Source organism: Engraulis encrasicolus, chromosome 12, assembly GCF_034702125.1.
Source record: "Engraulis encrasicolus isolate BLACKSEA-1 chromosome 12, IST_EnEncr_1.0, whole genome shotgun sequence".
NCBI classification, from domain to species: domain Eukaryota; kingdom Metazoa; phylum Chordata; class Actinopteri; order Clupeiformes; family Engraulidae; genus Engraulis; species Engraulis encrasicolus.
In genome coordinates, this window is record NC_085868.1 from 49,169,462 (window position 1) to 49,181,681 (window position 12,220).

Here is a 12,220-nt window from a genome sequence, read left to right on the forward strand (position 1 = left end):
GGGGACACGCTAATGTTCGTTGTTGCCGTGCAACTTATATTTTTGCCAAACCTGAATCTCTATGGCGTTTTGCAATGTAAAAAATCGCCATGGAACCGGTAGTCCAAACGCCGCATACAAGTTGACGTCAACGCTGAAGAGCTCTATTATTGCAAGGGGGAGGGGGGGAAATCCCCCTTTAGGCAGACCAAAGGACTGTTCTAGTCAATGCTAGGAGTATTATGACACACCCCTTTAGGCAGACCAGAACCTGGTCATGTTAGGTGCCCATAGCAACCTATTACTTTGGCATATCTCTATATACTTAAAGAATCTCTGGTACGGTGATATGAAAAAAATGACACCTCAATCGCTCACGCTGTCTGTCACATGAAGATTAAGTAAAAGTCCACACCCAAACGAGGGCACTCATGGGTTAACAGACAGCGTGGGAGTGAAAGTCACTCAGTGTTGTCGATTTGTCATCTCCAACTGAATTTGTGGTCTACCTCAGGGTTATTGAATGTAATGTGCGTGGGTGTGAATGTTCATTCCAAGCATACAATACTTCCGATACAAAACATCTGCAAGGAAACACTGGCATGCCAAATGGGGTGCTGGTTGACATTTACAACAGAAGGGAGGTACTGTTGCACTCACCCATGCTTGCGGTGGTAGTCGATAATCTTGTCCGTCAGGGCATCCTGGTCAGGAATGTACTTGTTGTTGAGGAGATGCTGTCGACTCTGAACATCATCAAAGTCACCAATCTCCGCTGAAAACAAGATGTCAGGAGGAGAGGTATGAGGGAAGACTTGCGTGACATCATGTTCCCTGGCTTATGAAAACATTTGGCTTTCCTGAGGTAATTATGAGGAGAAATGGGCTGTTTGGTTGATACGAGTGGTGCAGATGTGTTATACGCATTAAGCCTGTGACACCTACTGCAGAAAAATACAGGTAAAGACTTCACCTCAGACACCTCAGAAAAAAACATCACACTTGTTGCAAGGCCAGGAACATAATCTAACCCAACAATGTTAACAGGGGAATACACATGTATCTTGAAATAATCAACTAACTACCTACCCAACTACCAACCGACCTAACTATCAACTAATTGGATAAGACTATGAAATTATGTCCATTTTCCCAAATGGCCTAGATGCAGAAAAGAAAGAAAAGGGACAATGTCCCTTAAAAATATGAAATTATCGCTACAGCAAGTTTCTCCCCTGACAATGTGCATACTGGAAACAAATCATCAGCTTGGGATCCATTCCACAGCTGCACTCAGGAAGCATTTCATACATTTGAGGTTATGCCTGTTTCCATAGCAACATGGCTTTTGCAATTTATTCCTTGGCTTGTTTGACATGATTTGAAATTGGCCCCGCATGAACCTGAAAGGGGCTCTGCATAAGAAACAGTGTTTACTCACAGGTATTTGGTTTGCATGCGACCCTTACAGACTTAAGCTGCACAAGTGGTTAGTTGTAAGGTTGCCACCAATTCAGATATTATAGATCCTAAGGTGGGTTTTCTTCGTCGTGTGCGACGTTCAATGATAGAATTTTGGCAGTTCAAGGTCGCCCACAGCAAATCATAGATATCAAACACATTGATATCTACAACTTGAAATAGAATGTTTGGCATTGTCTTGGGTGGTCACGATCAGGGATAAGATTGACAGTTGTAGTTCTCTTCATGTGTGTGGCGCAACCCAACGCAACCCAAATCTGATACGATTTTTAAGTCGTGTAGTTTGAGCCCAGCTTTAGAGAAATGCCCTAAAACAGATGTCTCCTAAATTACAGGCGTGTGAAGACGGTGTTTTTTTTTTTTTTTTGGAACTTCTTTTATTTTCATTCAAAAAAGTGCAGTCACGCAAAACAACAAATCCACAGTACAGGTAAGAAGGTGGTTTTACGTCTGATACTTACACTGAACAATATGGGAGACGAGGAGAGCAGCGCTGGTGTCGTTGCAAGTCAGCCGCCCACAGGCCAGGTCATGCTTTATTTGCAGTGCAAACAAGTACCTGTGCAGGAAGAGGAAGACAAGAAAGGGACATTTGTTATTCAGTAGAGCGCATCCTTGAATGAAAGAGAAAGACATCACTCGTTCCTCTTCCTTGCCCGGCCTCCCTCCCTCACTGATGGATGTCTGACAACATTTCCAATGCAATCCAATCTCAAGGGATATGCCATTTTAATGTGGCTCCGATTATGATTCATGATTCTGCTCCATCACGCAGGTTAGCCCTTAGCCTGAACTGATATCTGTGCAAAATGGAAATAACACAATTCACTGGAAACAGTGGTTCCCAAACTGCGGGGGTCGCAGAGAGTAGTAACCTTGCATAATAAATGGTAAATCCACAGGTTAGCAGCCAACATCATTCCATAAATTGGTTAGTAACTCAATTCACAATTCACTCTTGCCCTGAAGAAGGCTCAACTGCCGCTACGCGTGGGCAATTTTAAAAGTCCTTAATGGACATGTCATAATAATAAAGACATTTTTAACTATACTTTTTGGAGTGCCTTGGTGAAGAAAAGTTTTTTCTCTTTTCAAGCAACTCTTTTCACAATTCACTCAATTTAAGTTTTCCTGTAAATTAAAACCAATTTTTTGCAACAGCGAAAAAAAAATCGTATATAGAATTTGGGGTGCGGCGTCGTGCCGAAAACATCATCTGGTCCAAAATGGGCTCGCGGCAGAAAGAGTTTGGGAACCGCTGCACTAAAAAGACACAGCAGAGAGACTCAGGGCCATGTTCAGATCAGTCTATGATGGGGAGTCAAATTACTAATAAAATGTAAGACCAATAGCAGCAGGTCTCATTTCCCATCCAAAGGGAACATCACGTTGACTAATTATCTGGTAGTGAAAATATCGCAGAGAGTAGTAACCTTGCATAATAAATGGTAAATCCACAGGTTAGCAGCCAACATCATTCCATAAATTGGTTAGTAACTCAATTCACTGAATGTAAGTTTTCCTGTAAATTAAAACCATAAATATCCAAGGCACTCTTAGTTAAAAAGCTTTTCATAAACTTGCCTATTTTAACCAGCTCTACTATGAAGAACTAGCTAACATGTTTCGGCCAACAATGGCCTTCATCAGGGCTTTAAAAATGATCATTGCTTTAAAAATTATCCGGTTCAGAAATACTATATGTAAATGCTTGTTCTGGCAGATGCTGCAGGCTGCAGCAGTCATGGCAGTAGCATGAAATGTATGCAGACACATGTATAGGGATCAAGTCAATCAATGCACTGATGGGAGAGAGACCATTAGTCTGTGAACATACGACACAAAGAAAAAGACACCCGCACATCTGTCTCTAAAAGATTGGGTGCAAAGGACTAGCAAAGTCACATGTCTGATTAATGGCCGAAATGTCACATTAAAGTAAGAGAAACAGGAGCTTGGTGTCAGAGACTTTATTTTTATTTTCCTGTGAACATGCGCACCAATGGCTTTTATGACTGCAGTGTTGTCTTAAACTGGTTAAACCGCTGAGAAAGAATAACGTTCAACACAGACGAGGCAGCTGTTTGTTTAGATGTGCTTAAATGAATTGTGTTTCTTTACACAGAGCTCAACCTCCCAAAATAAAGACTTAATAAATCCACTCTGTGAAAATAAATCTGGATTACAGACTGCTGCTCCAAATAGCCTAATACACGTCACTGTTAACAAGCCATAAAATGGGATACTTATTCTCACACACAAACAAAACTGAATACAACAAAAGTGACTTCATATGGAGCAGAATACCGCTATCAGCTCTCAAAGTCTTCATAAAGGTCCCACTAAACATTGTAACACCAATATTGTTTAAAAATGTGACCCTTCTCCCTGAGGGAGTGTTTTAATGTTAAACGGTAGCCACTCGTCTGCTACGCGGCCAATCCGGGTTACCCGGGTCCTTTGCCGGCCCTTCCGCATCTCTCTCTTCCAACTCGCTTCCTATCTGTCCTTCGCTGTCCTGTCTCATAATAAAGGCTTTAAAAGCCCCAATAATGCTTAAAAAAATGCTTGCAGGTATGTTTAGGTGGTCTAACAGTCAGATCATGTGCCACCTGCCCTGCGGTAGGGAAGGGAGAGAAATGGTGGAATGTGTCCAAGCCCTTTGAGATCCGTTAGTTTATCTCCCTTCTCATCTGTACCCTTTAAATGTTCCAGAACGGCCTTCTGCTATGAGACGGAACACTGCGGAGCAACAAAAGCCAGCCGGCGTAAGCACATAGACAGGCTCTCCCAATCAACCACAGACGCACAGTCAACGCTGAGTCAGAGCGGGAGAGACATCTGGGGAGGCTGATGATTCTGGGGAGGGTGCTATTCAAGACTACAGCTGCAGGACTTCACACAAAAGCGGTCCATTTGGGAATGCATGGAGGATTTACCTCAAGGCATGCAATGTGTCGTATACTGCACTTCTATTTAGATCTATTTCAGTGTGGAGTGTAGACCTCTACCAAGGAAGCTGTTTGATAGAACATTTGATGACATTACACCCTAATGTTTTTCAAGCCTTTCTGCCTTGTTTTTGTTAAGTTAGAAAAAGGAATGTCAAAACTCGCCCTATCCCGCAATGGTGTAGCCAAGTAAACTAGCGCCACCCGCTGGCGGTCAACAATTGTTTTGTACCTGCGAGTGGTCTAGCCTTGATCCATAGCCCTGAACTGCCAAATTGCCCTGAATCTGGCAAACCAATCACAACGGAGAAATTTGTTTTGAATGAAAGTGGTTGGGGTTTTGAGAGAGTGGCGACGAAGCCTGCGAGGCTGGGAAAGCACAACAACATGAAAGATGGTGCTGATTGGTCAGAGCGGTGGCCTATAGGCACAGGTACAGTTTGAAAGACAACAGGTTGTTCTCATCAACAATCTTCGGATGTATCATTCATCGGGGACAGACTAAATTAAACATCCAATCTCACATTTAGTCTGGTTTATCAGGCTAGCAATGGTGAAGAATGTCTTTTTTTGGGTTTTAGTAAACGCACACCGTTTGAGGTGCGTACGGCAAAAAATAGACTCAACTTGAAAAAGAATGGTCGTCGCACACTCTTTCTGTCTTTTTAAAAATCCTAAAAAAAAAAACCAAATTAAAGCACTTGTTCTCTTTGTTATGACCGCAAAATTTCATCTAAATCTGTTCATAACTTTTTGAGTTATCCTGTTGACAAACAAACATGACAAACAAACAAAGACAGACAGACTGACAAACCAACATGAAAACATAACCTCCTTGGCGGGGGTAATAACACATCTGGGGTGAGCTTCTCAAAAGAGAAGTTGTTAGCCTGTTAGCAACTTTGGTAGTTGCCAATGGGAAAATGCATTGAAAACGGCAAAGTAGCTACTGTAGTTAGCAACTTTGGTTTTGAGAAATTCACCCCTGTTATGTGGCCATTTCCAACAGCACTACTCAGCATAGCTAGGTAAGACAAAACTACACAAGAAGTAGATCTGTGCCTTGCCTGAAACTCACATGGGGTTCTCATTTTTTATGACCATTTCCACAGCCAATTACCCTAGTGACAGATTAGATGTTTGGAATGGGATGGACAGATGGTGATTGATGTGCAGTAGTTCATTTGACTGACATTTCCAGATATGGGAAAAGTGGAAGCATGAGTGAAATGGAAAGAGAGACTGTATGTGAGTGAGAGAGAGAGCAGGAGATCGAGCAAGACAAAAGACAGCGAGAGCGAGACAGAAAGAAAGAAAGAAAGAAAAAAAGAAAAAAAGAAAGAAAGAAAGAAAGAAAGAAAGAAAGAAAAAACACACACGCGTGCAGGCATGCTCAGAACACACACACACACGCAAGAACACACACACACGCGCACGCGCACGCACGCACGCACGCACGCACGCACGCTTGCACGCACGCACGCACGCACGCACGCACGCACGCACGCACGCACGCACGCACGCACGCACGCACGCACGCACGCACGCACGCACGCATGCACACACGCACGCACGCACGCACGCCACACACACACACACACACACACACACACACACACACAAACACACACACACAACACACACAACACACACACACAACACACACAACACACCACCTCCAGTAAAGACACTTGTCCTTTAAGATTGTATAACCTTTATCTTCATATCAGCAGGACGCTCTTGGGAGACAAACGAAGGAAGGAGGTGACATGTCCTCTTTCTTCCTTTGGGAGGTTTCCACGTTTAGGAAAAAACTTCATTGCTCATCCTTGCAGTAAAAGTGTGTCTGTCTCTCTCTGCATGTGTCTCTCGCTCTCTCTGTCTCTCTCGATCTCTCCCCTTCTTCATTTCCGTTTCTCTTGATCTTTTCATTTCTCCATGGTACATATGCATGGATTAACTGTCATTTCACTGTAAGACAGGGTTATATGTGACACACAAATGAGTCTTACTCCATCTAGGTCTCTGTCTCTCTGTCTGTCACTCTCTCGTTCTCTCACTCTCTCACTCTCTCTCTCTCGCTCTCTCCCTCTCAGTCTCTCTCCCTCTCAGTCTCTCTCCCTCTCAGTCTCTCTCCCTCTCTCTGCTGCTGCTGCTGCTGTCCAGCATGTTTTCGCTCTCCAATTTTAGTCGAACAAGTGGTGCAGGTTTCAGCGCAAGACTGACAAGGCAGAAAATCCATCCGAGCTTTGAGAAAATTACCCTTCAGCCTGCACACCATGTGTCAGGCATACCGAGCACAATCGTCACTGCTAGGAGCCAAGATTTTGTTGTTTAAGTAAATTGCAGTGTGGTGGCCACATTCAAAGTCATTCAGTTTTCGAACTGCTGTTTGGGCTAAACTTGGACTCTGGGATTGGACTCACCTGGTAAGTTCCTCGGAGAGCATTGTGTGATCCGGGGGGAAAAACTTCACTACAAATTTGAGTATAGTGTTTTTGGGTCCTGTAAGAAAGACAAAATGGAAGGATAAGTACACTGCTTGCAGCACTAAACCATTAAAGCAACATTCGACCAGTTCTTCCAGTCTTTCTCCGAGTCGGTGGTGACAGAACATGTACCTCCAAGCTAGCATGCATCATTGAGTCGAATGGGCCCAGCTAGAGCAGTGTTTTTCCAAGGGGGCTCTTCAGCCTTTCGAGGGGGCGTTAGGGAGCCTGAGGGGGTTGGGGAGCCCTCGGGGGGCGTTGTAAATGATACAAGTGAGAGGGGCGGTCCTTAGTCGCTATTGGGGGGCATTCATCTATTTTTTTAAACCTGTTCAATATATCCCTGTTTGGATGGCAAATCTTGAATAACATCCCCGTGCCTGTGTATGGCAATTCAGAAATCGCCCCAAAATCAGTCCTACAGCTTATTGCGTGTAGGTGCAAGTCAGAGCCTAAATGTTCCAGGAATTCTTGTAGTTGGTTATCCCTGCACTACATACTGCAATTGCAAAGGTAGTGAGGAGTGTGCAAATAATAAATCAAAATATGAAAGCACACCCTCAATGGAAACAGATGAAGATGAACATTCTGATGAGGACACTGATGAACAATGAATTATATGTCACATATTGTATAATTGTTACATGTTAAAATGTTAGGGCCATGTGTACATATTGTTGTCTCTAATCAGAGTTGTCTTCCTTGTTATTTTTAACTTTTGTTCAGATGATTGAGTTCTTTGGTCCTTGTTCCTTGTTCTAATATGTTAGAGACTGTTCTCTATGGAGACCTACAGCAGTGACCCGAGTACACCAAAATGGCCTTTTTTTCATTGGTGACAAAAGAGGACTATAGGGAATCCTTTAAGATGTTACCACATCTGATTTATGCTCATCAAGAGGTTTAATTTGATACCAAACATGACATATTTTAATGATTTATGTATTTTTTGGCTTATTTCCCATAGTGAAGGTGTGGGCGTGGCTGATGATGTCATTTAAAAAAAATGCTCAAGGGTGCCTGAGCGGCACCCGTCAGATTCTGCATTTGCAGCCCCTGAACTATCAATATATGCGAAAAAATTGCATCCAGACCTTACTTTACACCTTTCTCAAGGTTCTACTAGACTACTAAGAGGGCATTGGAAGTAGGGCTGGGCGATATGGAAAAAAAACCTATATCACGATATGGATTACTTTATATCACGATAACGATATATATCACGATATAGCACAATTACATACGTTTTAAGTTATTCTCTTTATTTGCTCTTTATTTTTTCATGTTGCAAAACAACCTTTCTTTAAAATGGATCTTTTATTGCTATTTTTATAGTTACATGAACTTATAGTGTGTATTGTGACAACATGAAAGGTAATTAAATGATAGTAATTGTATCAGTTGTATACAATTGAATATCACGATATAAACGATATAGGAAAAAGGTCACGATATACACTTTTATATCACGATAACGATATATATCGTCATATTGCCCAGCCCTAATTGGAAGGGTTATGATGAGGTCCGGGGGCCTTTATTCAAAAAAGGTTGAGCTAGAGGCTAGATAACATGCTGGGTTAGAACTAGGACTAATGTCACCAGACTCAGATAATGTGTGGAAAAACAAGAAAAAGGTGAAACTCAATTATTTAAATCAAGGGGAAATGTAATGTTATGTGATGTAATGTAATGTGGGAAATGAGCATATTTCTTGAAATGGTGGAATGCCACTTACATGCAACATGTAACAACAGAGCACAAAAAAATATGAGAAGTTTTCAAGTTCAAGGCCACACATGAAATGCAAAACGTAACCATACCATGCAATATTTGTCTGAGTCTGAACAAAATATACTCACTTCTGATCTGCTTGAGTGCTGGCTTCACAAGATCCAGCCACACCTGCAGACAAGAAGAAAAACAGATCATTGTCATCATAATCATCAACAAAGACCAACGCCTGTTTTTGTTGCTGGATGCAGCACAACACGGCCTGAATGGAGCGGTGTTCTCGCTTCAGAAACCCTCTGGGAGTCTAGCATGGCTGGATTGGCCATAAGGCATACAGGGCATTTGCCCTGTGGACTGTTGTTGATTTTGGCCTGCTCCTCCCCTCAGTGCAGTGGTATCAGTCCTCATGCCACGACAGCTGACCTCTCCAAGTCAGATTTAAATATTCATTTTGGCTGCTAAAAAATAGCCCATAATCAATGACTTAAAAATATTGTCACAATGTCTCTCAATGACTGGCCGACTAGTTTTAGCTAAAACTGCTCGGCCTGATATTTTATCCCGGTCCAGCTCTGGAGTCTATGTGATACTGGGTGTAGTCACCTAAGAATCCCGTTACAATGGCAATAAAAGGTCGTCAGCAAACATAACCTAGATCGGTGTGTGGTATCCCTACTTATGCTCTGGGGTGGTTTGGCTTTCTTGAAAAACATACCCAAAGTTAACTTGGCCCTGCACTGTCTATTGTCTCAGAGAGCGCACCTCCACACTCTGGTGGACAGAAACTCACGCACCGCGAACGTACAAACAAACGAACATAAAAACAACTTGGATGATCACATAACCTCCTTGGCGGAGGTAATTAAGCTATGAGCGACACAGGACACAGGACTCAATGTTGTGTATGGGTCAAGTGCTGTGTGGTGTGGTCCGCCTCTGGTTTGGGCAGTGTGTTATTGTTCTGCAGAGGCAGCTGAGGCAGCTGGTGGCTGGGGACATTGCAGCCAGCCTGAGGATCGTCATCATGAGTCCTGCGTCAGCCCTCACCTAGGGCTGCACGATATCAGAAAAAAATGTGATACTCGATAACAGCATGCAATACCGATAACGATATTTAAACGATATTTAGAAATATAGCCGAGTGTTTTTCTTGTCACCAATTTGTCCGTCTGTGTGGGGGGGTGTGGCTTTGGTCAAGTTGGGCTTCCTGCGCATTTGTTGACATTCAGCAAGTGATTGGACTGCACAGAAATGTTGGTAACACTTTACTTTACGGATCGCTAATAAGGTGTTAATTTCATAGTAATTTCTCAGTAATTTCAGTCTAATTTTATGGTAATAACTGCTTGTTATTAGTAATAACAGCAAAATAACCATATGGTTTCCAGTGCAATTACACTATAATTTCTCATTAATAACAGCTAAAATAACCATACAGTTTCCAGTGCAATTATGCTGTAGTTTAAGTAATAGTAGGCTAATGGAACCAGCTACTGTGTCATCATAGTAGTTAGGTGGTAGGTATGCCAGTAACGAAACGGTATCAGCCAAAGTAGTTTCATACTAATTAGGCTACGTCAGGGCCGTAATGTGCAATATTTCCTCTTCCTATGTTATTGCATAGAAACGACCACCCAAGCATCCTTGTATTATTTCTGCTTAATTACCTTGTAAACAATTGAGTAGTTATATGGAAATAAGATCGAATCAGGGCCGTAAAATGCATTATCACCTATTCCACTCAATTTTATGGAAATTACATATTTTCATGGTCTTAAAATGTCTTATTTCTTATTTCCACTCAATTACTAAGTTATTATCATTTTTAATACAATATAGACTAGCCTACTATGAAGTGATTCAAGTACACAGACAAACACATTGTGTGCAAAACTTTGTTTATTTTTCCAATCAGTTATGAGATTCATGTTCACTGATGTGAGGTTGTCAATCTGCCACCATCAGAGGAAAGTCCTGTGAACACAAACAAACAAACAGAGAAGTCAACTGCAAGACCGGTTTCACCACGTTTATTTTTTTACGTTATCAATTCACCATCGCTAAATTTGCTTCTGAAATGCAGTACCATGTTAAATGCACGTTGTAAATCTTCCTCAGGCTGACATCGTTGCTGATTTACAAAGGCAAACTCTAGCTAGCACCTAGCTTCAGTCATTGAAAACATGGTGGGCAGAGCTAGCTAGAACTAGTGGTTTCCATTGTAAATGTACCTCTGTAGGCTATGCCATTTCAGCACAAATACGGCTGATAAGACGTGTTTGCAATGTATACAGTTAAAATCCTTCAATGCTCAGAGACAAAATGAAAGCAGGTTAAAGCTAGAACTACATTAAAAGTTCGTTGTCAGGAAGCTTACCTTGCCTGGCTCTGCTGCACTGAAGTTGAACTAGCTCGCGGTGGCGGCGAGTCCTGTTGTTGCTAGGCAACGAAAGTTTGGTTACTGCAGAACAGGAGCGTCTCAATCAGTATACTTCTGTACTTCAAGCACACTCGTTCTAGTTGTACGCTGCCCGCTCTGCTTGCAGTATGGCTCAGAGACGCTGACGTTGTTTAATTGAGTACACTGACACACAAGGGTGGAGTTTGAGACGTACAACAGAGTGCTTTCGCACATAGGCACTAGGCAGCAACCAGGGTAACTTTCAAGGTGAGCTAAAATGGTCTTGATGTTGATTTCATCCACCTTCAATCGTCGAATTACTTTAGCCTTATGCAAACATGTTTTATGAGTTAGTGTTAGGTTTATGTTTGTTCTGGAAATGAAACGGCATACAGAAGTACCTTTACAATGGAAACCAGCTAGCTCTGCCCACCATGTTTTCAATGACTGAAGCTAGGTGCTAGCTAGAGTTTGCCTTTGTAAATCAGCAACGATGTCAGCCTGAGGAAGATTTACAACGTGCATTTAACATGGTACTCCATTTCAGAAGCAAATTTAGCGATGGTGAATTGATAACATAAAAAAATAAACGTGGTGAAACCGGTCTTGCAGTTGACTTATCTGTTTGTTTGTGTTCACAGGACTTCCTCTGGATGGTGGCAGATTGACAACCTCACATCAGTGAACATGAATCTCATAACTGATTGGAAAAATAAAGTTTTGCACACAATGTGTTTGTCTGTGTACTTGAATCACTTCATAGTAGGCTAGTCTATATTGTATTAAAAATGATAATAACTAAGTAATTGAGTGGAAATAAGAAATAAGACATTTTAAGACCATGAAAATATGTAATTTCCATAAAATAGGTGATAATGCATTTTACGGCCCTGATTCTATCTTATTTCCATATAACTACTCAATTGTTTACAAGGTAATTAAGCAGAAATAATACAAGGATGCTTGGGTGGTCGTTTCTATGCAATAACATAGGAAGAGGAAATATTGCACATTACGGCCCTGATGTAGCCTAATTAGTATGAAACTACTTCGGCTGATACCGTTTAGTTACTGGTATAGGCCTACCTACCACCTAACTACTATGATGACACAGTAGCTGTTTCCATTAGCCTACTATTAACTAGAAACTACAGCATAATTGCACTGGAAACTGTATGGTTATT

General features: G+C 41.9%; 1 protein-coding gene across 4 annotated transcripts in view; it reads right to left on the bottom strand.

The window, feature by feature from the left end:
* LOC134459878 (FERM, ARHGEF and pleckstrin domain-containing protein 1-like) overlaps positions 1 to 12,220 on the bottom strand; it is a 120,462-nt gene that overhangs the window by 43,003 nt on the left and 65,239 nt on the right. For all 4 annotated transcript variants that reach the window (XM_063212367.1, XM_063212368.1, XM_063212364.1 and 1 more), the window contains exons 4-7: positions 8,764 to 8,806; positions 6,839 to 6,917; positions 1,923 to 2,020; positions 640 to 754 (exon numbers count right to left, since the gene is read on the bottom strand). In XM_063212367.1, the coding sequence (XP_063068437.1) occupies positions 640 to 754; positions 1,923 to 2,020; positions 6,839 to 6,917; positions 8,764 to 8,806 (335 nt within the window). The remainder of the gene's footprint in view (positions 1 to 639; positions 755 to 1,922; positions 2,021 to 6,838; positions 6,918 to 8,763; positions 8,807 to 12,220) is intronic.